This window comes from Eptesicus fuscus, chromosome 17, assembly GCF_027574615.1.
Source record: "Eptesicus fuscus isolate TK198812 chromosome 17, DD_ASM_mEF_20220401, whole genome shotgun sequence".
Classification (NCBI taxonomy): domain Eukaryota; kingdom Metazoa; phylum Chordata; class Mammalia; order Chiroptera; family Vespertilionidae; genus Eptesicus; species Eptesicus fuscus.
The window spans coordinates 4,650,990-4,676,636 of record NC_072489.1 but is presented as its reverse complement, the minus strand read 5'-3'; the positions used below and the strand labels follow the sequence as shown (position 1 = coordinate 4,676,636).

The window sequence follows — 25,647 nt, the reverse complement described above, 5'->3', positions numbered from 1 at the left end:
GGTCAGCCCCCTGCTCTCTGCCTGGGAGATCCTGTCCCCATGGAGCGGGTCAGCCCCCTGCTCTCTGCCTGGGAGATCCTGTCCCCATGGAGCAGGTCAGCCCCCTGCTTTCTGCCTGGGAGACCCCATCCCCATGGAGCGGGTCAGCCCCCTGCTCTCTGCCTGGGAGACCCCATCCCCATGGAGCGGGTCAGCCCCCTGCTCTCTGCCTGGGAGATCCTGTCCCCATGGAGCGGGTCAGCCCCCTGCTCTCTGCCTGGGAGATCCTGTCCCCATGGAGCGGGTCAGCCCCCTGCTCTCTGCCTGGGAGATCCTGTCCCCATGGAGCGGGTCAGCCCCCTGCTCTCTGCCTGGGAGACCCTGTCCCCATGGAGCGGGTCAGCCCCCTGCTCTCTGCCTGGGAGATCCTGTCCCCATGGAGCGGGTCAGCCCCCTGCTTTCTGTCTGGGAGACCCTTTCCTCATGGAGCGGGTCAGCCCCCTGCTCTCTGCCTGGGAGATCCCGTCCCCATGGAGCGGGTCAGCCCCCTGCTCTCTGCCTGGGAGACCCCATCCCCATGGAGCGGGTCAGCCCCCTGCTCTCTGCCTGGGAGATCCTGTCCCCATGGAGCAGGTCAGCCCCCTGCTCTCTGCCTGGGAGATCCCATCCCCATGGAGCGGGTCAGCCCCCTGCTCTCTGCCTGGGAGACCCCATCCCCATGGAGCGGGTCAGCCCCCTGCTCTCTGCCTGGGAGACCCCATCCCCATGGAGTGGGTCAGCCCCCTGCTCTCTTCCTGGGAGATCCTGTCCCCATGGAGCGGGTCAGCCCCCTGCTCTCTGCCTGGGAGACCCCATCCCCATGGAGCGGGTCAGCCCCCTGCTCTCTGCCTGGGAGACCCCATCCCCATGGAGTGGGTCAGCCCCCTGCTCTCTGCCTGGGAGACCCCATCCCCATGGAGCGGGTCAGCCCCCTGCTCTCTGCCTGGGAGACCCTGTGCCCATGGAGCGGGTCAGCCACGTGGTCTGGCTGTGTTGTGCTCCCTGGGAACGCCCACCACACGCCCTTTAGACAGGGCCTCTGCGGCCGGGGGCGATGCGCCTGGGCCAGTTCAGTTGGGCCCACGGCCCGGTGCAGGCCGGGTGGTGAGCTGCAGGGAGGCAGCGGGGCCGTTCCTCCCGTCCTGCGCGGTGATGTGTGGACAGTGTTTGTCAGAGGTCGCCCCAGGAGCCTGCCTTCCTGGCCCCTGCTGATCTGCATCCCGCAGCTCCCTGGGCCGGCTGTGTCCCTGTCGCTGCAGACACAGGAGACTCATTCTCGTCCACTGCGACTTAGCGTCCAGCCAGCATCAACCTTTTTCTTTTGAATTTACTTCCATCTGTTTTAAGAGACTGTCGTAGTGTGGCAGGCTCAATGGCGACCCCGAGATGTGTGTCCCGATCCCTGAGCCGGTGCATGTTACTTATATGGCAAAGGCACTCTAGGGTCCGGAGTGTCCGGCGGGCCTGGCTTCTAAGAGGTGAGAGAGAAAACGGAAGAACATTGACCTTCAAGTCATGGCTGTCAGGGTGTTCAGTTTGTTAAATCAATAGTAGAAACCATACACGGGGGTGAACTAATGGGCTGGTTTTCACCTTGAAGAATGTTTTTATCCCCTGCCGCCCCCCCCTCCCCCCCCCCCCCGCCGCCCCGCACTGCTCACAGCCCCTGCACAGTGTGAGTCAGGTCTCTGATCTTGTCCTCCTTCCTCCTTGCCCACCTGCAGCCCTGACCAGGGCCAGAGCTCCTGCCTACTCTGACCGCAGGTGACCAGGTGACTGTGGTGTGGGATGGCCCGGGGCGCCGCCTGTGCGGTGGGGGGCAGGGAGTGGGGCGCCCGAGCTGTGCGCTGGGCTGTGGGGGGAAGTGGCTCCTGGGAGAAGGAGCCCTCCTGGCAGCGGAGGTGCCGGCCTCCTGTGTCCTCCTGCTCCCGCCTGCAGAGCCGCGCCGCCCGTGGGCCCCGGGCAGCCCAGTGCTCGCCCTGCATAATCCGGAGGGGCCGCTCTTGGGGGGTCTAAGAAGGAACCAGACACCCAGTAGCAGGCAGGGCCTGGAGTCTGGAGCGTTTCGGGGGATTGGGCGTTTCTCTCATCCTGTTCCTGGTTCGGTCTTTTCCCTACACTTCGGCTCTGAGTTGAGTCCAAGAGGCTCAGAGCAGGAACGGAGAAGCCGGCGGCTGTGGCTGCGGGCGCGGGTCTAACCCCGCGGGTGCTGGCGGCCTGGTGACAGCGGGAGCAGCTGGAACAGGGACGGTGCCTGGAGGGGCAGCCCCCCCCCACCCCACCCCCGCCGCAGCGTTGTCCACTCAGGCGGGCAGCGAACTGGTCCCAGCAGGCCTTGGGGAGGCGGGCTGGAAATTTTTAAGAGATGCTAAAAATCCAAATTTTATGTGAAATATTCTAAATGTTACACATCAGCAACTAATTAAAATAAAATGGAAAATACATGGGCTCCCGCAGAGGCTCCCCCAAAAGGAGCCCCCACCTCCTGAGGCCGAGTGAGGGGGGGTGGGCAGCCCCCCTCCTGCAGCTCCCGCTCCCGGAGTGGAGGGCGCTCTGTCCACCTGCGGAGGCGCAGGGCCGTCCTCACCGTCCTCCTTCCTTTTTCTCTGCAGACGTCTGTGGGGCCCTCAACGTGACCGTGTCCCCGGGGCCCGTGGCTGACTACCTGGAGGGCGAGAACGCCACTCTCGTCTGCCACGTCTCCCAGAAGAGGTGGGGGAACAGCTTGCTGGCCGTGCGCTGGTTTTTTGGGCGCCCCAACTCCAAGGTGACCTTGATGGTGCGGAGGAGCAAGCACGGGGCCGTGAGGTACTATGGGAGGTTCCACAACAGCTCCTACCAGCAGCGGCTGCGCCTCCGGGAGCAGAAGCGAGGGCGGCTCCACAATTACACGCTCTCTGTTCTGAGCCTCCGGCCGGCGGACCAAGGGCATTACGTCTGCAAAGTCCAGGAAATCATCCAGCAGAGGAACAGGTGGACGATCTTGTCCAACAGCTCCTCAGAGACGGAACTGAGAGGTAAGCACGTGCGCCCGCTCGGAGAGGCGCGGGAACGGGTGCGCAGTCCCCACCGGGCCAGGCGGGGCCTCCAGGGGCTCTGCTGGGACACAGCTCAGCCCTCGGGGCCTCGCCACAGGACCAGGCCAGGTGAGGTAGGTCTTTCTGGGGCTGCTGGGCTCAGCTGAACTCTAGACAGGAAGCAAGGACAGGAAGGAGCCAGAGCCCGGCCCGTGCTGCCCAGCCGCCCTCGGAGCAAAGCCTCCTTCACGTTTGGAAGATGGGACTGTGGACGCCCCGCCTGCGCTCAGGCTGGCAGCGTGACTGCTTTGGCTGTGGGCGCCAGGCATGGGGGGGTCGGGGGGATCAGGCTGGCAGCGTGACTGCTTTGGCTGTGGGCGCCAGGCATGGGGGGGGGTGCGGGGAGGACGCAGTGGGAGGTCCTGCGGTCAGCTCAGGCCTCGGGGCAGAAATGACATCTTGGATTGCTTTGAGTTTGTTCGCCATAAAGCGGGTCGTCCCAAATACGAAAGAGAATCGGATTTTATTGCATACGTGCAATGCGTGTCCAAGGCGTCAGTGATGTCTGATGAGCTTTTCCAAGGGATAAAACCCAGCGTGGAAGGTGTTTTTAGTGCACGAACAGGGATAGGTTAAGGCTGTGGTCGGCAAACTGTGGCTCGAGAGCCACATACTGCTCTTTGGCCCCTTGAGTGTGGCTCTTCCACAAAATACCACGGCCTGGGCGAGTCTATTTTGAAGAAGTGGCGTTAGAAGAAGTTTAAGTTTGAAAGATTTGGCTCTCAAAAGAAATTTCAATCGTGGTACTGTTGATATTTGGCTCTGTTGACTAATGAGTTTGCCGACCGCTGGGTTAAGGGAATCGTCTACCAGCAGCACAGCTTCGTCCTTAAACTTTGCTTATTGTGGTGTTCTTAGGCACAGAATGATGTATTATTTAAAATGTTGAGCACTTTTTCTTTGTAAGCAAATTAATTCAAGATAATAAATGATCTTAGTATAAATATATACTTTGGCCCAGAAAGCAGAAAAATACCTCGGATGACCGAAGGCGGAGGGAACCCGGTCTGACCGCTTGGCCCGGAAGCAGGACTGTGTCCTGGTTTGGGGTCACAGCATCTGGGCCGGCATCAGTCTCTCGCACAAGAGCTCTGCCAGTTAGAGCGGATACCAGGCTCCCCAGGTTCCGGGGAGAGCGGCCCTCTCCTCACTCACCTGAGTCTACTCAGGCGGGGCTGGGTCCCCAGAACAGGGGTGCGCTTGCTCCAAACCTGAGGCAGTTCATAGCGATGCCCTGGAGTTGAAAAGCTGCCCCCCTACCTCCTCCTCCCACTTTATTCCCTTCTCCTTACCCCCTCCCCTCCACTGTCCGGGTCTTCCTCCCTTTCTCCCAAAGCCCTCTCTCTTCTCCCTCTTCTTCCCTCCCATCCGCGACTCTCCCTTCTCTCTCCCCTCTCCCCCCTCCTCACTCACTGCCTCCTTTCTTCTTCCTCTTCCCTTGGTCTCTGTCCGGGACTCAGGCCCCCACCCCGCCTCGCTCTCCCGAAGTGGTTCTAACTCTCCAGCAGCTGGGCCTCGCCCTGTCTGCTCTGCTTCGAGCTTCCTGTTCCCAGGGTTCTGGGTTCCTCCAGGGTCCTTGCAGTTCCTCAGCCTCAGGGCGGGTTTCTGGTGAGAAAGTTAAAAACCTTAGGAAGCAATGACTGCATTTCTAGAATGGTCCTCGTGGGCTTCCGGGGGTCTCCGCTAGGGGTCAGGGAGAGGTAGCCCAAGGGGGAGGCCTGAAAGCCATTCCTTGCTTAGGCCGGGTGGGCTGCGGTCCAGGCGGGCACAGGGCTGCAGGCTGCGGTCCAGGCGGGCACAGGGCTGCAGGCTGCGGTCCAGGCGGGCACAGGGCTGCAGGCTGCGGTCCAGGCGGGCACAGGGCTGCGGGCTGCGGGTCCAGGCGGGCACAGGGCTGCGGTCCAGGCGGGCACAGGGCTGCGGGCTGCGGGTCCAGGCGGGCACAGGGCTGCGGTCCAGGCGGGCACAGGGCTGCGGGCTGCGGGCTGCGGGTCCAGGCGGGCACAGGGCTGCGGGCTGCGGGTCCAGGCGGGCTGTGGGTACAGGCCTGCCAGGCTGCGGGTCCAGGCGGGGATAGGGCTGCGCCCAGCCTCCTGGGGTGCCTACCCCAGGCCCACGCCTCGCTCATTGCCAGGGGCCTACTTTTGCTGCATCTGTGCCTCAGTAGACGTTACATGGAAAACAAGAGCGAAACAACACAATGGAAATTCTGTGGGCAAAGACGTTCAAGTCAGAATATTAAATAGAGATGCTCAGAGACCGTCTGGATTGAGCGCCTTTGCCCTGGGCTCTGGAGCCCGCACTTCCTAAATGCTGCTCTCCCCCTTCCCGTGGGCTTCTCAAGCCACTCACCCAGGGGGCAGCTTTCCTGGGATCCTTCCTAACCCCCCTTCGTCCCCTGCCCCCTGCTCCTGCCCTGGACCTTGGACTGTCCTTGCCATGTTCCTCACTGAGCTCAGTCCCTGTGAGCTCCCAGCCAGGCCGATGTGCCATCGCGGTCTCTGCCCAGCTCGCCCTGCGACCCAGGCTGACTCATGCTGATGCACTTACGGGCTGGTTCTTGGCACAGAGCAAGGTCAGACGCGAGCTGCCCCTTATTCCTCACCCTGCTTTCCACATCCTGGTTGTTTTCTATTGCAAAAATAATGTAGCTGATTAGAGAAAACACGGAAAAATACGGAAATGACTTGCAATACCTCCACCCGGCATAACTGAACATTTCATTGTAAATCCTTTCAGACATTTTTATGCAAATAAAAATTAAAAACCTAATTCCTCTCATTCCATAAATACCGCTTGGGGACTGGCTCTCCTCACATGCTAACAGTGTGCACGTCTTCCTGTGTTAGATGCGCTGCCACAGCGTCATGTTCACGGTGGAACAATTTTCTGTACCGTGGACGGACCACAGTGTAGCCCCGCGTTACTGTTACTCACGTGGTTCTAATTCCTTGTCAGTAAATCTTCACTAACGTCCCTGTCCTTAGAATAAAGTCCCGGAAATAAGGTTGCCAGGCCAGTGGAATACTCAATTTAAACACTAATACAATTTAAAGCGTTGAATTGACCTCTAGAGTAGTTAATCCTATCTAATAAAGAGGGAATATGCTAATTGACCCTCATGCCATTGCAAAGATGGCGGCGCCCACAGCCAATAAGGAGAGAATATGCTAATTGACTGCCTCGCCCTAAAAGATGACGGCACCCACAGCCACAAGATGGCGGCGCCCAGTCCCCTCAGCCCCGCTGGTGCACCTGCCTCCGGAGTCCCCCAGTCCCCTCAGCCCTCCAGCTGCCCAGGGCCAGCCCAAGGTGCAGGCTCAGCCGCCAGGGCCACTCGAGGCTCAGGTAACCAGGGCTGGCCGAGGCTTGTGCTGCCAGCAGTGGCAGCAGCAGAGGTGTGATAGGGTGTCGCCTTCCCCTGATCGCCGGGTCGCCTCCAGCCCCTGAGGGCTCCTGGACTGTGAGAGGGGGCAGGACAGGCTGAGGGACACCCCCCCCCCCAACCCCGTGTGCATGAGTTTTCATGCATCGGGCCTCTAGTGAGTTTATATTCCCACCAGCATTGACAATGCCTTTCCCATGGATTGACCTCATAACATATACTTTTGGGGATGATGATGATGATGGTGGTGGTGGTGACTAGGAATGCCTGAAACAATAGCTGGTGTACAGCTGACTCTCAACAAGTACTTGATGAGTGAATGACTTGCTCTTGACTTGGTGGACAGTGCCGCCCTCTCGGGGAGACCTCACCCCTCTTCCCCTTGGCCTGTTCCAGTCGTACATCTTATTCAAGGTTCCTCGCCCATCCTTCCTCCCCCACAAGGCCTTCTTGGTATGTGCCAGCCGGTGGAGACCTCGTCCACCCATGGCCTGTGTAGCTTATGTGTTTAGTGCTGCTTACACAACATAGTGTAATCACACCAATGTTTTTTTTAATAAGCTGCCGGGGCAGAGAGATGATGTAAAAAATACAGATAAAAAGAGTCAAACAATGTGAAAGCCAAGATGTTAGAGTCTGTCTTCCCTCCTTGCACCCTAATGCCCGGCGGTGATCGTAGTCAGCGATGTGGTGTAGCTCCTCGGGCCTCTCCGGCTGGCGTTCATGCACACCCACACACATACAGTTCAGCAGCTCCACACCTAATGCTGTAAGTGTCACGGGTGATATTGTATGTGCTTTTGTGCAATTGAGATCACATAGAGAGATAATACCAAATACATCCATCGTTCCCAGGGATAAAAACTTAGGGAACTGCCAATATTTCATTAACTTCCAATATTTCATTAACACTTCAGGGAACATCCTAATATATGTTTCCAAGTGTTTCTGCTGGCTAGAGGCTTGCTCGGCCTAAGGCTGCCCATAGGCCAATCTTTCATAAACAGTGCCCAGATCCTCTCCGCAAGACATAACAGACGTATACTCTGACCACCGTCATTGCGTGATAGTATCTATTTCCCTGAAGCTTCATTAACAATGGATATTATTAATCTTTTCCATTATTTATCTCAGTAGTGGGAAAATAATACTTATTATTGTCTTGATTTCAATTATATTCAATACAATACAATTTAACTTAAAGTACTGTATTGAATTAGTAGTGAGGTTGTACATCTCTACATGTGTTTATTGACTGTTTAAAAATGTTCTTCTGTGCGTGGCCTGTCCATAACCTTTGCCTGGTTTTCAATTGGTTGCTGTCTTGATCTATGTGTTTTTTTCTGATCATTAATTTGTTAGCTGTTACACATGCTGCACAACTGTCTTCCTATTTGTCACTTGTCTTTACACTTTTTTTTTCTTTTTGCCATATAGACATTTTACATTTTCAGGATATTTATGCAAAGTTGCCATTTCTTTTCTTTATGGTATTCCTTTTTTCCCAGTTGTATTTTTTAATTGACATATAATTTATTTTCCACAAATTGCACATGGTACCTTGGTTTTATATCTTATCTAGAAAGATGTTTTCCACCCCAATCTTATAAAACTGTTTTCCATATTTTTCTTTAATGTTTATAAAGGATTAAAAGAAAGTATTACTCCTTCATCTATTTGGAATCCATTTTTATATAAGGTATGAGTAGCTAATTTACTTTTTGTTTCCAAATGGCTATTCTGTTGTCCCTACACTATCTGTTGCTCAGCTAAAATATCCCTGTCTTGAAATGCCACATTTCATAAGCTAAATCCGTACATTTAAATGTAAACTTTAAATAAATGTCTTGCCTATTCTTATACATTTAATTTTTCCTTCAGGTAATTTTACCTATTTACAAAAATTATGTTAGGGTTTGATTTTATTAGGATTTAATTGACTTTATAATTACCTTGGGTGGATGTATACATCTTATACGTCTTTGTGATTTTAAATATTTCTATCCAGCCCTGTTGTGTTCCTTAAGTATCTATTTTTTTGTTGTTAATCCTCACCCCAGGATATTTTTTTCATTGATTTTTAGAAAGGGCGAAAGGGAAGGAGGTAAGGAGAAAGGGAGGGAGAGCGAGAGAAAGAGAGAGAGAGACATTGATGTGTCACATTGATTGGTTGCCTTCTGCCCGGGACTGGGATTCAAACCTGCAACCCTTCGGTCAGTGGGCTGACACTAACTGAGCAAAACTGGCCAGGGCTGAAATACCTTTATTTATTTATTATTTACTTATTTTGCATTTTAATTTTTTAATTTCTTTATGAAATGTCTTTAAGTAAAGATTTCTTCATGTAAGTCTTAAACATTTTCATTGTGTTTATTTTATGCTTGTAATTAGGATCTATCCCTAATCCTTACACATGCACACAGAAACACACATATACCTCCTTTAAATTGGTTATTCCTGGTCCATAGAAAAGTTCTTGACTTTTATCTGGTAACATAATGAGTTGTCTTACTTCTTCTGGATAGAGTCTTTTTCATTTGCTTCTCAATGATACGTGCAAATATATCCCTCATTCATTTTTCTAGCCTGATTCAGTTGGCCAGTCCTCTTGTTGAAGCACTAGGAATTTTAACTCCCGCACTTGAGCCTGTGTCTGGACCTTATTTGTCCATCTAGCCCATACGCTGCTGTTAGGACTGTCAGTTACTCACTGAAAGCCAGCTTTGAGGTGTCCGTGACTTTTCCACGATTCCCACCAGTAAATGTAACAAAAGGAACTGGGTTTGGTCCGACAGTGTCTCTTAGTAATAGAGCTTTTCCCTTTTCAGTTTGTTGCAGCCCTTATTTAAGAATCTATCCTGGCCCCGCCGGTGTGGCTCAGTTGGTTGGGCATCGTCCTGTGCACTGAAAAGGCTCTAGTAAATCCCTGGTGAGGCGCTTACCCAGGCTGTGGGCGCGATCCCCGGCCAGGGTGCATGCGGAGGGCAGCTGGCTGGAGGGAATGATGCACCCCACCAGGTGAGCAAGCCCATCTGGAAAAGCCCCGCCCCGTGTGATCGCAGCTCTGTGGCACCTCGAAAGGCGGACCTTCGGAGGCAGCAGAGAGATGAGAGGCTGCGGGGGAGGGGGGGGGGCGCCCCGGGGGCTCAGGGCAGGGAAGCCCTCTGTGTGATACACAAAGGTGGTCACGTGTCGTTATGCATCTGTCACACCCACAGAGCCTGCGGCACCAAGAGAGGACCCCGTGGAAGCCTGGGGCTGCGGGTGAAGGGATGTGTCGGTGTGGGGTCGCTGACTGTAAGGACTGCCCCACTGGTGGCGATGCTGGTCATGGGGGCGGCCGTGGGACATATGGGAAGTCTCTGCCTTCCCCTCAGTTTTGCTCGGAACCTAAAACTGCTCTAACGTCTTAATAATAAAGACAGTGAGAAACTGTTTCATACCCACTGGGACATTCCTATAGCCTATACTTTAAAACCGACTTTTCTCCCTTTTTTAAAAAAAAAATCCAGAAACTTGCGTGCCCCTAGTCCTTTGGCACTTTTTGCATTTCCAGGACTGTCTCGCTTTCCTTAGCTGGATCCTGTGTGACCTGCGAACGAGCATTTAGGGAGGTGACAAGTTCTGCTTCTCCGAGGGCGGGAGGGCCGAGCCTGGCGGCGCCCACACTGCCCAGGTCGCTCCTGGGAGGCTCGCTTGCCAGTGGAGTGCGTTAAACTGGGGAATGTTACTGGAGAGCCACAGCTCCGTCAGCACGAGCGCCGATCACCGTCTAGCAGCTTCGTTGTCTGTGGCTATTACTGGGGTCAAGTCTGTTGCTGTAACACCAGTCCCTGCCACGTGCTCTGTGCTTTGCTCTTTGCGGGGGGAGAGGAAGGGATTCGTTACAAGGGGCACGCAGGGAATTGGGCATAACCCGCAGCTTGCCACATCCTCGCTGCGGACCGAGCGGGGCGGCCCCTGCGGAAGCCCAGGGCGGTGGCTGTGTGCCTGTGCAGTGCGTCACCAACCACAGACAAGTTCAAACACCAGAGCAAAAGCCCGAAAGCGCACGGCCTCCCCGTCTCCGCAGCGCCGGCCGCTTGCTCTGCTCTCTGTAGTTTTGAATTTTCTCCAAAATGGGGTTCGCCTTAAGCATGTGTGTGTGATGACCAAAAAATATATATATATATATATATATATATATATATATATATATATATATATATATATAAATAATAATAATAGGTAGCAAATTATTGGGGATAGTTTACATAAATGAATGAACTTGTTACAGCTTTTCCCTGGTGACACCCCTGAAAGTGTCTGGCTAAGCAATGCAGGCTGTATCAATTTGGGGTAAAGCCTAAATTACCATTTTTTGTTTTAATGGTGCACATTATTGAAATATGATGGGAAATGGGGATTTTGAAGAGTGAGGAAGTATTAAACGAGTTTATCTGCAAACCATGTATACGTGAGATTGTGGGGGAGGGCTCCCGGCTGTCAGGCGATTGGTGCTGGTTGGCACAAAATGAAGTGAGCAGCAGTGAAGAATGAAAATATCTGACGCTGTGGATGACAGTGGCATGGGGCTTGGCTTATCTGAGAGAACCCGCCGTGCCAGATGGACTTGTCAGTGTCACTGTTATCACACGAAGTAGAAGAAAGGCCAACGAATGCTACAGTTTCCTCATTGGCTGTGCCGTGCGGTGTCGCCGAGCGAGAAGCCAGCCTGCGCAGGAAATGGACCGGCGCGTCCTAAGGGGCACGCGGCTGGAGCCTCTGGAGAGACTGCTAGGAAGCCAGGGGGTCAGTGTGGGGTTTGATTTCATTTAATTGTTTTATCAATGACATTGAAAAAGGAGCACACTGCACCCTAATGAACTTTACAGAAAATACAAAATTGGCAAATGTTCTTAATGTCAGCGAGGAGTGAAACATAATAAAAATGAATCCAGAGAGGTAAGAAATACAGGCAGGAAATAACAGAATGAGATTCAATTTGGAAAATGGCAAAGTAATACGTTTGGGGGAAACGACCGCGGGCCCTGTTGGGTCGTCAAGGGGAGGCTCGGGCTGTCCCTGGGAGGGACTAGGCGACGATGGCGCTGGATTAGATGTGCGTCTGCAATGCGATATGGCAGCCCGGCAGCGGTCGTTTCCGTCCTCCTGCAAATGGTCCTGGTGTCCCTGAGAAGGAAGGCGGCTGTGTCATGTGTCCTGTGCTGGTGAGACTGTAATGCAGACGACACAGTCCGTTTTGGGAACCTCATTTCCAGAATTTAGATTCAAACTACAGAAGAGGGGAAACATGGTAAGGAAATGAGTGGCAGCCTTCGGAGACGGAAGTTCGGCCGAGGAGCTGCGCTGGCTCAGGGAGGAGATTTCGCCGGAGAGGATATTGGCGGCAGGGCTCAGCAGTGCCGCGTGGACTCACTCTCCGCTTCACTCAGTGGGCACCGTTGAGCCTGCTCTGCGCCCGGCCTCATATGCTGGAAACGTGGGGACACATGCCTGGATCTCCCCACAGGGGTGGCAGATACACAGACAGACATGATGTTAGAGTGCAAGTGCAATGCTAAGGGAGCAAACGGGCATTGTGGGATCCGTCCTCCTGGGATGAGGGAGAAGGCAGTGCTTATGCTGACACTGGGACTCAGGGGGCATGGAGTGGGAAGCGAGGCCTTACAGCAGTGGGTCAGGGCCCTGCAGCCTACGCTGGGAGCCAGGGGCTGCGAGAGCTGCCAGGTGAGTAGGGGAAGGAGGCGGGCCTGGTGGTGGAGGAGCTGGGACCCGATGTAAGGGATTTACACTTGACTTTGTAGGGCAGTAGTCTCAACTGTGCCTACTGGTGAGCATCGCCAGGGCCACTGCTGACAGGAGGGCCCCCAGGCCTCGCCAGGAGAGACTGGTCGGTCTGGGATGGAATTGGAATGTGGAACATGCAGTCCAGGTGATTGGATCCTTGGGGAGGTTGAGGAATCCCTGCATTAGGCCCTGGAAGTCTGGGAAGCATGTAGAGTCTTTTGCTGGATCCCTCTGTTGGCTGCTTGGGACATGGATGTCGAGGGAGCAGACTAGAGGGTGAGGAGGGAGTGTCTTTGTAGTTGTTCAGGCTTGAACATGGAAGACTAAACTTAGAGGTAGAAATGGAGAGACAGTATGAGGTCAAATGAGAAGACTTCAGAAGTGACTGGATGTGGGCAAGGGAGAGAGATTTGGGGTGACTCCAGGGGTCTAACTCAGTAAGTACGTGCAGGGCGGTGCCCACAGCTGACAGAGGGACGGCGCAGAATGGGCCGCTCCGCAGGGGAGGTTCAGGGTTGAGAGTGACATGGTGGCAGGCCATGCTGCACGATGGGCGGTACATGGACACGTGGAGGCGATGATCTGTCTGCTCTGGCTGCTGGGCCCTGGTTTGTAAGTCAGGCAGGTGAAGCCGGGCGGGGGGGTGAGACCCCCAGTGGGTGGGGGCCAAGGATGGCGTCTTGGGAAATAGCAACGTTCGGGGCAATTAGAGGTCAGTGTGCACGTGGTCCTGAGGAGGTCAGTGTGCATGTGGTCTGGAGGAGGTCAGTGTGCACGCGGTCTGGAGGAGGTCAGTGTGCACGCGGTCCAGAGGAGGTCAGTGTGCACGTGGTCCTGAGGAGGTCAGTGTGCACGTGGTCCTGAGGAGGTCAGTGTGCACACAATCAGAGGAGGTCAGTGTGCACGTGGTCCAGAGGAGGTCAGTGTGCATGTGGTCCGGAAAGGTGAATGTGCACACAGTTAAGAGAAGTGAGTGTGCACTCAATCAGAGGAGGTCTGTGTGCACGCGGTCTGGAGGAGGTCAGTGTGCACACAATCAGAGGAGGTCAGTGTGCACGCGGTCTGGAGGAGGTCAGTGTGCATGTGGTCTGGAGGAGGTCAGTGTGCACGCGGTCCAGAGGAGGTCAGTGTGCACGTGGTCCTGAGGAGGTCAGTGTGCACGTGGTCCTGAGGAGGTCAGTGTGCACACAATCAGAGGAGGTCAGTGTGCACGTGGTCCAGAGGAGGTCAGTGTGCATGTGGTCCGGAAAGGTGAATGTGCACACAGTTAAGAGAAGTGAGTGTGCACTCAATCAGAGGAGGTCTGTGTGCACGCGGTCTGGAGGAGGTCAGTGTGCACACAATCAGAGGAGGTCAGTGTGCACGCGGTCTGAAGGAGGTCAGTGTGCACACGGTCTGGAGGAGGTCAGTGTGCACGCGGTCTGGAGGAGGTCAGTGTGCATGCGGTCTGGAGGAGGTCAGTGTGCATGTGGTCCGGAGGAGGTCAGTGTGCACACAATCAGAGGAGGTCAGTGTGCACGCGGTCTGGAGGAGGTCAGTGTGCACACAATCAGAGGAGGTCAGTGTGCACGCGGTCCAGAAGAGGTCAGTGTGCACGCGGTCTGGAGGAGGTCAGTGTGCACGCGGTCTGGAGGAGGTCAGTGTGCACGTGGTCCGGAGGAGCATGGTTCTAGGTGGGAAGGAGGCGTATCTACCTCCACAGCAGTTGCCCGGGAACCCTGTGGCCTCCGCTCCAGTGACAACTATTCCAAGGTCACCCCTTGTCGCTCAGTCATCATGAGCAGGTGAGCTGCAGGGGAACCCACCAGCCCCAGGAATGGTGGGAGGTCTGAGTGTCTGCAGCCATGGCTGAGGCACAGCAGGGCTAGTGCTGGGGACAAGGCATTTGGGGTGGAAATGGAGGGAGGGTGAGCAGACATTTGGGAATTTTCCAATAGGAGACAAAGTCGCTCACAGGACCTGTTCTCAGGGGTGACTTGTTTATTTTGGGGGTGTCCCGGGTTTGGATTGAAGATATAATAGATAGACTAGTGCAGAAATGTCCCAGTGTTCTTGGTTCTTGATGGCCTTAAACCAAAATAAGTAGCTACGGGTTTTGTTTTGACAAAGTGGGGTCCCACCATTTCATATAGTACTGGAGGTCTGATGCATGAAATTCGTGCAAGGGCCGTGACTCTGACCCCCACCCACAGCCCCCGCGGCCGGGGCCTCTGCCTCCTCTGCCACGGTCCCCGCCCACTGCGGCTTTGTCCGGAAGGAAGGACGTCCGGTCTAATTAGCATGTTACGCTTTTATTATTATAGATTATTATAGATTTCTGTCCTAGAATCTGCAAGCATGATACGTCCCCAGAGACTGAGGTGAGTTGTTCTCTTTTGGGTGAATTTCAAGGTCAGTTTTCTTTTTTAAATATGTTTTTTTCTGTTTTATTTATTTATTTATTTATTTATTTTTTTTTTTTATTGACTTTTAGAAAGAGAGGAAGGGAGAGAGAGGGAGAGAAACATCAACGAGAAACATTGACCGGCTGCCTCCTGCACTCCCTGCACTGGGGATCAAGCCCACAACCTGGGGATGTGCATGGGTCGATGCTCAACCACTGAGCCACACCAGCTGGGCCCAAGGTCACTTTTGAAATGAGGTGAAGATTTGATATGTAGGGGTCCAAACCTCTCCAATAAGTGCAAAATAATGTTTCACTAGTTATGGTAATTTTTTTTTTTTAATTAATGGTACTTTCGGGAGATGCCCGTTGTCCGTGTAGATGCTAAGGCGCGTCTGCTCCCCACACTCAGTGTTGGCAGGTCCCTTGCTGTGCATGTGTGTGCCGTTCATAGATTAGCTGCCATCTTCCCATCACCGGGACACAAGGGTCCCGCTGCTCTCCACATGCCCTCGCCGCCTCTGTCCGTGTCCCCGCACCCGGGCACTTCTGGTTGTGTGTTGTCTCTGCTCTTCAATGATCCCTCAGCCTCCCTTTGCGGCCCCTGCTCCCACACCCTGGGGTCTCACAGCCTGTATGCCTTTTCCGACCTGCCTGATACCCTGTGATGCCCACACGTGTCCTCCGCGGACACTGATCTGGCCTGGTCCCTCCAGGACGTGCAGGTCCTGTTCTAAGCCAGAGGGCGGCTGGTGGGGATGGGCGGTGTCTGCGGGAGTGTCTGAGAGGGGCCTGAGCTCCCGGTGGGGGGCAGGCTGCACAGGGCCCGGGGCCACGTGGTCACAGCTGTCCCTGAGGGTTTGGATGGGCCAGTTTTCAGCACTCCGCCTGAGGGCTGGCACTCCCCCCTCTCACCAGGAAGCACAACCTCCGGGGTTCACAGGAGTGACCTTGCCATGCCATTCATTTTTGGCTTCTGCCTTAGGGCATCAGCAGCTTCGAGTCCCCAGAGGTCATTAAGAAATCGCCCTCCGTGGCCTGTCAGCCCAGCCGCCCCAGACTCAGATGCAGTCTGTGCTGGGAAATGGAGCTGTCTTCCTCTCGGTGACAGAGCTGTGATGGAAGAGATTGCACAGGCTCGCTCCTGCTAGCAAGCCAGCTTTCCATCTAACCCAAATAGCATTGTTCAATACGCCGAACTGTGGTTGACTTACGATCATCTACGTAATCTGTAAATGTGAGGGGTCCTCAAAGCACGGGGAAAACTGTTACCTGAGGCGTTTGGGGCAAAGATGAACGTATAGTACAAAGTTAGAGGGGACCTAGTAATTGGATCTCAGAGTGCTACCACAGGGAACCAATGTTTCCAGTTTCAGTGGAAGAAATTAAATAATTCCTTTTTCTCCGGAGACATGGGAGAGATAATTAGGGATGAGATTAACTAAACATTGAGTGCTACTTCTTAATTAAACAAGCATACATCTTGATATTTAAAGTGTCAACAGGTCCGGATGCTCAAAGGGAACGAATCGACAACTGGAGTGTAATTTAAACGCACTTAAAGCATTTCTTCCCTGTGCCCACGCTCACTCCCACAGCCACTGTCAGGGAAGAATTGAAGAGACTGAAAATGTAAACCAAGCAGATGTGTAATCTGCCCGATTGATTCCCACTCTCCCGGGGCCCCGCCTCGCCGTCGGGGAGGAGACGCGTGTGGATGTGGGTATAGATCTGACAGACAGAATCGAGGTGGCTAATGAAAAACGAGAGTGCGAAAGGGCCACACACGAAGGTCACTCTGGCGTGGGAGCAAGAGAGACAGGATGTTCTCGGGAGGAACGTGGCAACGGCACCGGGAGGGTGTGGGCTCTTGCTGGGGCTTCAGGTGACACTCATGGGCCATGCTGACCAGGAGGCCCAATAGCCTGAGTGAAGGTGTGGACTGGGGAGGAGAGGAATTTGCAGGTGATTTGATGGAGTTGGGTGCGTGTTTGTGGCCGGTCAGGGCCAGGGTGGCCGGTGGTAAAAGGAACGGTAGGCACGGTGGAGCTGGCCAGAGAGCTTCCTCCCGAGACCGTGCTGGCTTCTTCCTGCACGCACCCTCACAGCTGACAGCACACGGAGCACTCCAGTTCCTTCGGATGGAAGAATGAATGAGTGACCGAAACCCTTTGGTAAAATGCCGTTTTAGTTAATAGCAACAAGGTGTGGAAGGTAATCGCAAGCAAAAATAGAGACCGACCCTTGAGTCGTGCTTGGAGAGGGCCAGTTACCAAGCCCTGAGTTTCAAAGTTCCTTAGCCGCAGTTCGGGGTCGCACGGCCTTGTATGCTGCAGCTGATTGCTTTTCCAACGGCCTTGTTGCCGTGGGAAGCCTGTTTAATACGTTTTATGTTTGCTCTTTGGGTTTGTATTTTAGAATTTGTCCTAGCATGAACGCAAAAGGAAAGAACGACTTGAAATAGATGGAGCTCGGGCGTTTCCGTTTCTCACCGCTGCCCATCAGAGCCGGCTCGGAGGAACATGTCAATGGCACCGGGAGGATGTGGGCTTTTGCTGGGGCTTCAGTGACGGGGGCCATGTTGTACCGGCTCCTTTGTAAACACACTTGTGAGACGGGCTTAGTCCTAAGGTTTGTTCTTAGTCTTGTTTTCCTGGATTAAATTGAAGAGGTTGGTTTAGTTTCCAGTCCTGGACGCTGCCCTAGGCCGGAAGGGAGATTGGGGCACAGCTGACTCCTCAAGACTTGCATTCCCTCCCCCGCATCTCTGTGGACTCGATCCCCACTTTCCGAGTGGGGCAGGGGCCTCGGATCAGACTTCTGGTGAAGGTGTGCACCTGCCACGCGATGCTGAGCTCTCCCCGGATTGGATTCTCACACCAGCCGCTCAGCGTGACGCCCGGAAATCTCTGTGGTACGAGAGTCCCAGCGAATCCTCCTTCCACTGGACTTGAGAAACGCGAGGTTCTGTGCGCGGAGTGAAGCAACGGCCTGTACCGTCAAGGTCTGGGGAATCTGGAGAGCACTTAGCAGCCTGGTGCAGCAGACAGAGCCACATGGAGGCGTGCCCCCCCGCCAGGCCTCCCCCAGCACGTGCCTCTGCCTCTGTAGCCCACATCCTCTGTGCCAGGGCCCCCTGCACACCCTTTCCCCGACGCCTGCACCCTGCAAAGCTTTCTGGGTCGGAAAGTGCCCCTTCCCTCGGATGTGACCCGTAGATGCAATGTGAGCGTCTTTGGTGGTCGGATCCTTTATTCGGGTGAGCAGGTGGGAGAGAGCACAGGAGAGGGGCCTCTGCACGGCGTCAGCCATCTGTCCTCTGGGTGCTTTCAGTCCCTCGCCGCAGGTCCGGGAAGGTGTCCGTATCTCACTGCGCCGGAGCCCAGGAAGGGGCCGGACGGACCGTCGCCACAGCCTGTGAAACTCCTCCCGGGGAGTCAGCATCCTGTTCCACTTAGGAGCGAAGGCTCCCGTTTCACACCGCAGAGCGATGGCTGCCCTCACGGGCCTGCTGCCTCCAGACGCCAGGCTGATAGGATCTGTGCGTCCCGGGACCTCTGCACGGCATTCTCCCAGGCTGTTTGATCCCGAGCCACTTTTCAGCAGCTCTTTCCAAAGGAGGCAAGGCCTGGTGTCTGTCACAGCACGTCCTGCTCTCGGGGAGAGGACGTGCCGAGGACGCCTGCAGCTCAGTCACCTGGGCCGCCGCCCGGAGGGCAGGGTGCTGGCCCCCTTGGTGCCCGGTCTGCAGCTCAGACACCTGGGCCGCCGCCCGGAGGGCAGGGTGCTGGCCCCCTGGGTGCCCGGTCGGCAGCTCAGTCACCTGGGCCGCCGCCTGGAGGGCAGGGTGCTGGGCCCCCTGGGTGCCGGGTCTGCAGCTCAGACACCTGGGCCGCCACCCCGGAGGGCAGGGTGCTGGGCCCCCTGGGTGCCGGGTCTGCAGTTCAGTCACCTGGGCCGCAGCCCCGGAGGTCAGGGTGCTGGGGCCCCTGGGTGCCAGGTCTGCAGCTCAGACACCTAGGCCGCCGCCTGGAGGGCAGGGTGCTGGGCCCCCTGGTGCGGGGTCTGCAGGGAACAGCAGAGTGGTCAGGAGGCCAGTGATGGTGAGCTCCGGAGTGCCCTTCACTCCCCTCTCCACCCTGAGCCCACGTGCTCCCTACGTGGAGTGAGACAAAACCAAGTGACCGCTCAGTTCCTGGTACAACTGCGTGGAGGAAAGGGCTTGATGCTGAGGCCAACAGCTCCCTTCTGCTGCCCTGACCTGTCGCACCACCTCCTCCCCGCCTTGCGCCGCTGCACCGCAGAGGGAGGTGGGCCACTGCTTGTCTGATACTGAGCCCTGCTGCTACCAAGCCCTGCCGTCATGCCGGCCTGGCTGGATCCCCCTCCCGCCCTCCATGTGCCCTGGCCTGGCTGGATCCCCCTCCCGCCCTCCGTGTGCCCTCGTGATTGGTGGACTCAGACGAGGGGCTTGACAATGGACCGAGGTTGTTATGCGGAACCTTGGGAAAATCTCGGGAACTCTGCTGAGTTTAGGTGAAGATTTTCTTTCTTGTCGGAACAGGTAAGACTCAGGCCATGGTGTTGATCAGTTGCTGTGCAATCCCATAAAGCAGCTATCTATCACCTATCTATCACCTATCTATCACGTATCTAGGACAAATTCCAGCTCGCTTGCAGCACCTGTCCCCACACGCCAACGAGGGGTACCGGCCTCCGGTCCCAGGTAAGGCAAAGGGAATTACAGTTGGACTAAATCAGGGGTCCATAATTTTTGAAAAGAGAAAAAGAAGAGAGATGAATAAACAATGATCTAAAGGCACTTGGCTTTGCTAGAATGGTCCAGCCTGTTTGGGGTGCAGACATTGAGCCGTAAGGACAGGGAGCGCCGTCCATGGCCATTTGAACAGCTGAAGAGTCACCCTCGAGGCCGAGGGCTGACGGCACGGGGCAGGCGGGCAGGTGTGGGAATGAGGGGGTAAACGGAAAGTCCCTGCCTTGGAGCCCTGGTGTCCTCATGAACACAGAAGGCTCCCGAGGTCTCCGGCGCTGTTCTGAGCATGTCACATGTACTAACCCCTGTGCTGCCCACGCTACCCTGAGGTGGGGGCTCCTGGTTATCCCTGCATACACGTGAGGAACTGAGGCACCGGCAGTTAAGTGACTCGCCCAAAGTCACACAACCAGCAAATGGAAACTTAGCATTTCAACCCAGTCTACGTCCATTCATCTCAAGCTGTAAATGCGTGCGATTCACCAGGGACTCTGGGTTGAGAGCAGTTGCTGTCCAGCAGACCTGGGCTGGCACCGAGTGGTCCTGCACTCCCGACCAGCCCACATGGCACCCACCGCTGGTCCTGGAGCCACCTGCAGCGGGCGTGAAGCTGTGAAAACCCATGCACGCTAATTCAGGAGAGAGAAGGGCACGGAGCTCCTGAGATGCAAGGATAGCAAAGACAACACATCAGCCCTCTGGGGATGCAAGGTGCCGTCAGGATCAAGTCTCTCAGCCCCGTAGGTCCTCTCACTCCCTCCTTTCCTGGGCAGGGTCTGTATTCTGTTCTGCTTGCCCGTTTTCCACACACAGCTGCCTGCCCAAAGTCCACGGTTTCTCCCAGCCTTAGGGTCCACAGCAGCCACATGTACGCTTTCTTAGTGTCAGTTCTTGAAGGGGGGAGGCTGATTGTTTGCTCTCACAGTCAGCGAGTGCAGAGGCTGTGGGTGGAGCAAACGAGGCAAGAAGGATGGTAGACAAATGGTCTGACGTATCTAATAGAGTGCAGGACCAAGTGCCGCCTGAGTCCACACCTGGGCTTGGTGGGGCCGTTAGAAGGAAAGATAGTTTATTTACTCGGCCCCTGCCAGCTGCCAGGCGTGTGCCCAGGGATGGGGACATGCAGGTGGGAGATACGGCTCTGGTGTCAGGGGATGCAGGTGCTGATGGGAGAGGAGTTCTTCTCCAGAACAATAGGCTAACTTACAGCCCACCCGGCCCTCCTCTGAGAACAATTAGAAAAGCTGGCAAAAGCTGCATTTTAGCTTTGCTAATGACATGTTTATTCCATAAGTACATTTGTATTACATAATTACACATTATCTCTGCACATTTCAGCTATCCTACTTGTTCTCTGAAAGACAACATAGATAGATGATAGATGTTAGATAGGTGATAGATAGGTTATTGATAGGTGATACATAGGTGATAGATAGATTCTTTTTATTCAGGTCCTAGATATCTTCTCCAGAGCTCTTCAGTGTGGTGGCCATGGACCACAATGCTGTTAAAGTTAAGTTGATGGAAAGGAAATACAGTCACAAATTCCGCTTCTCTGCCCGGTGGACTGTGCGTGCAGCACGGAGAGCATGTCCATCACCTCCGAAAATTCTACTGGACAATATTTTAGTTCCCTGGCACCTTGCGTTTTTTGGTTGGGTTAATTTTTAGATTTTTGTTTATGACTAGAGGCCCAATGCATGAAATTCGTACAAGAGTAGGCCTTCCTTCCCCCAGCTGCCGGCACCGGCTTCCCTCTGGCACCGGCTTCCCTCTGGCTGCCGGCAGGCACCCGGGACCTGGGCTTCCCTCACAGCCCGGGCTTCGTCTGGAAGGTCATCAGGAAGGACGTCCGGAAGGATGTCTGGTCTAATTAGCATATTACGCTTTTATTATTATAGATAGTATTACCCGTATGCATGGGACTTTCTGTGGTTCAGACTCTTTAATTTAGTCCGATGTTCAGATTTAATAGTGTAACTCAGCTCCGTTCCATGCCTGTCCAGAGCAGGCCCAGCAAAGTCAGCGGCTGAAAGCAGACAGGGTGACTCAACCCAACCCTAGGTCCTACTGCTCCGAGCGCGGGCGTCCTGCACAGAAGATGGGGCTCAGAGCACGGACCCCAGTCACTGCGTGACCTCGGGCTTCTCTGTCTTGAGATGCCAAATGGTGAAGTCAGTGCTGTGCTGGTTCTCGGAATCCCCATTGGGGAATCTATTTTCAAGAATATGGGGCAGTGAGGCTTCCACTGAAGTGCGTCCCAGCTTTGCCGTTTATTGGCTTTTAAACAGACAGCATTGCTCAGTGGTTATGCATGCGTCCTGGCACCTCTCTGTGGCCCGTGCGTTGTGGCAGGTCACCGTGGTCTGCACAGGCGAAGGTGCAGGGGGCCGTCCGGCCTGGTTTTTCGGGGTTCAGGGCGGGCTGGGCTCGTAGCTGCTCCACTCACGCTGTGCTGTGTCCTTTTGTCTTGCAGTGATTCCCCTCAAAGCTGCTGAAGACGCATCCTTTGAGAAGACGGGGACGTGGGCATTTTTTGCAGGTAAAGCTTGCGTTCTGTTTTATTATACGATCTACCTCACCTTGAGGTGCGAGGAAAGGAGTAGACTAGGAAGAAAGGACCTTAACTTCTGAGATTTGCCACAATATCAAGTTATTTTCTTGCCCTAAACTTACTCAAGAGTGGAGGGGAATTTCTGGTGGTGCCCAAGGGTTTAGAAAACGTAGAGGTGAACGCTCCAGTCTGCATAATTTGGGGCTTTGTTTTGCTCCAGAATTCCTACTCTCATGTGATATTATCTTCAAGTAACACAAAAATGGCCAATGCATCCACTGTGACTAGTTCCTCCTCAGATTCACAGGGAGTCCGGGGTTCCGGAAACAGCTGACATCTTAAGCAAGTGGTTTTCAACCCATTTGAATGGCAGGGGCCGTTAGAAGCACTGGTGCCTGCGCCCATTGGCAGAGGTTCTGACGCGTGGCAAGGGCTGGAGAGCCCAGATGCTTCCCGCACAGCCAGGCCTTCGAGCAGTGGCTCCCGGGCTGGCCTCACCCTCGCAGCACACAGACCAGCGGCTCCGGGGAGCCCTGACGGGTGCACTTTGGTGGGCACTGCCCTCGCTCTCAGGACCAGAAACTCGGTGGTTCCGAGGCAGCTCCCCCTGGAGCCTGGGAGCAGGATCTCAGCAGGAGGCAGCTTGGCCTCCAGGGACGTTGGCCAACAGGTGGGTGTAGTTTTGGTTACCACAGCTAGCATTTTGGTGCTACTGGCATCTCTTGGGTAGAGGCCAAGGATGCTGCCAATCAGCCTACAATGCACAGGCCGGCTTCCCGCAGCGAAGATTGTCCGGCCCCTAATGCCACGCCTGCCAAGGCCTAAGAACCTGGCCTTGCAGGAAGGAGGGCCACAGAGATGGTCACAGAGTGAGGACTTGGACCGTAAACGATGAGGGAATGTACCTGTCAGCTCCCAGGCAGGGCTCTGGTCAGCGCTAAACCGAGTGCCGCTAAGAGGTGATGGGGACGTAGTGAGGGGTCACCTCCAGTGTGGGCAGGGCGTGGGGGGGTGAGAGTGACCTTGTCACAAGGATCCCGGGAGATTGTGCCTTGGGGCCTCACCATCCCCTTCAGGTCACTCCTCAGGTGTGATGGGAGCAGAGCTTGCCCCAGGGACAGCAGTGGGAGCTAGATAAAAGCAGTGGGTCAGGCCGGTGTTTCTCCCTCTCCCTCTCCCTCTCCCTCTCCCTCTCCCTCTCCCTCTCCCTCTCCCTCTCCCTCTCCCTCTCCCTCCCCCTCCCCCTCCCCCATCCCCCTTCCCCTCCCTCTCCCTCTAAAGTCGATAAAGACTTTTTTTCAAAAGCATTTTTCCTTTTGGGAAAATACAACCATAATCATGAACCTTGTTTGCCAACCACAGGTGTCACTCAGGTAGGCCACTAGGGTTTGTTGTTGCCTTTCGAAGTCACAGACACTGTTTCTCTGGCCGCACTTCGCTCCAACAGTGGCTCTTTGTTTCCCCTGCTTTGCTTCTGCATGTTTTGTAGCGGCCTTTGTCTTTATTTATGACCTCTAGCCAAATAATCTCCAATTTCCTCCCTTGGCCTTTCCTTCAGTGAGTGTCTGTTCATTAGCAAACATGAAAGTGACTTGACTCCTAGCAGCAGGAAAAGCGGTCGACTTTCGCCCATGCTTCTATGGCCAGGACTGGGATGGGGGAGGACTGGGAGGCCCCAAGGCAGGTCCCTGGCCGCGGAGACAGAGGGAGCCCTCTCTACCACCAGGTGACAATCTCCGGGGGTAGTAACACAGACTCCACGCTCCCCCCTGAAACTCTGATGATTACAGTTAGGAAGGATCAAAGAATGTGAGTGCATCAGGGCTCCCCGTGTGTCCAGGACGGAGACGATGAGCTTGGGAGGATTGTAGCCTTTAGTCCCCATAGCTCCATCAGCATCTCTAAAACACTCTGTGGGTAATAACACTTGGCAGTTCGTTGTGGCTACAGAGCGTCCGGGCACTCTCTGCTTAGCTCTGCGCAGTGCAGGTCGCCCAGCATGCCCTCTCTTCTCGGCTGGAAAAGCAGCCTTGGCCTTCCCACCCCGAGGAATGCCGCGGGCGGCTGTTTCCATGGCCCCCTTTCCCCAGGATTTCGGCATCCGTTTCTCTGGGCTTTGCTTTTCTAACCCAGGCGCGGCGTTGGCGAGGTCAGGGGTACAGTTGCAGTTCCCTGGCGCTTGATCCCAGGCCTTTGCCCTTTTGTCCCTGGATGGGAGAGCTACAGTGGGGCCTGCCGGCGGTCATCCATCCTCCCGGGCTTGGCTGGGCCCGGCTGTGCACTCGCAGCACAAAAAGGCATTGTCAGGCCTCTCAGGAGATGCTGTTGCTCAGATTTCACAGGCTGGGTAAACAATGGCAGAGTGCACAGCTTCCTCCACAGAGCTGCCGTCTCCCAGGCCTTGGCGTTGGCTCTGGAAGTGGAGAGGACTGGCATCAAATTTCCAGATTCAGTGGTTCGGGAGAGTTGGGTTCCTTGACTGAGCTGAGGGGTGCTGGGCTCACCAGGTTTCAAAGCAGCTCTGCATACCCAGGTAGCCTTGGGGCTGCCCAGCAACAGGTGCTGTCTGCCATTCTGGGGGCCACTCTGCAGGCCTGTGTGGCCTGGCTTTCTGGGAGGGCGGGAGCGGACATGCAACCCTGTGCACCATTTCAGCCTCCCTATGGGGCGATCGTCTCTCCAGCTGCTCGCCCACCATCTGCTTCAGGGAGGCCCGGGCCGGGGCCGTGTCTGCATGCTGCCTGGCAGTTGAGCCTAAAAATAGCATTGGTGCCTTTGGAAGTGCAAGGGCAGAAGACAAAAGTGAAGATGAATTTGGGATGTGACATGGTTTTTGGAATTATTTGAATGTGCAGGTAAATGGGGTATCTTGAAAGCAAGTCCCAGGTTTAGTGAAGCCACAGACGTTTTGTTCAGTTTGGAGCTGAAGGCTGGGGTTCAGTCTGGACCAGCACTGTTTGGCCTGGCCTGTTCTAAAACCTCGGAGCGGCACCCGTAACCAGGGAGGTGTTTGCATCAGGGTTAACACCTGATGTGGGGCCGGCAGGCCAGCCTGAGCGCGCTGCCTGGGACCGAGCGGCCTGCCTGCCCGGGCCACAGCTTTGCTCCAGGGACCCAGGGCTCAGGGCTGGACCTTGGTTCACATGGTCTTTATGCAGCAAGAGGAAAGCTTGGAACAGAGGAAAATATGAGAACTTTGGGGTGACGGTTGCTGCCCAACCTGGGGAGGCTCAGTGTTTTGGCGTCTCTCCTCCTGCGAGGCCACACGTTTTAAGGTGCACACAGCTTCAAGGCCACACCGGAGCGCAGGCGGTCACGGGAGCCTGTGGGGCCGCACGCGGCTGCTGGTGCCTGCTGGCCGGAGGGCCTGTGTGCTTGGCGGGTAGCGGAGCCTTCCAGGCTGGCCAGATGTTTTATGATCTGAGTCCGCGGCTGCCCGTGAGAGCCCCCGTTGCGCCATGTTGAGGAGGCCGTTATCTGAAACCCTAACATGGGCCTCTTGGAGCCCCTCGCCTCCTGCCAGGGCGGAGTGGCCACAGATGTCTACAGCACGCTCTGGGGACACTGTGGTAGCGTCTCACCGTGGCCTTGTCCTTGCGTGGTTTCTGCAGTCCCAGAACCAAGGGCAGAGTTCAGATGCAGAGGTGGGCTGTGCATCATGGTGCC

General features: G+C 55.2%; 1 protein-coding gene across 2 annotated transcripts in view; it reads left to right on the top strand.

Annotated features, from left to right (window-relative positions):
* The window catches only part of VSTM4 (V-set and transmembrane domain containing 4), a 93,895-nt gene that overhangs the window by 5,707 nt on the left and 62,541 nt on the right, over positions 1–25,647 (top strand). For both annotated transcript variants that reach the window (XM_054728920.1, XM_054728921.1), the window contains exons 2-3: positions 2,631–3,035; positions 21,904–21,969. In XM_054728920.1, the coding sequence (XP_054584895.1) occupies positions 2,631–3,035; positions 21,904–21,969 (471 nt within the window). The remainder of the gene's footprint in view (positions 1–2,630; positions 3,036–21,903; positions 21,970–25,647) is intronic.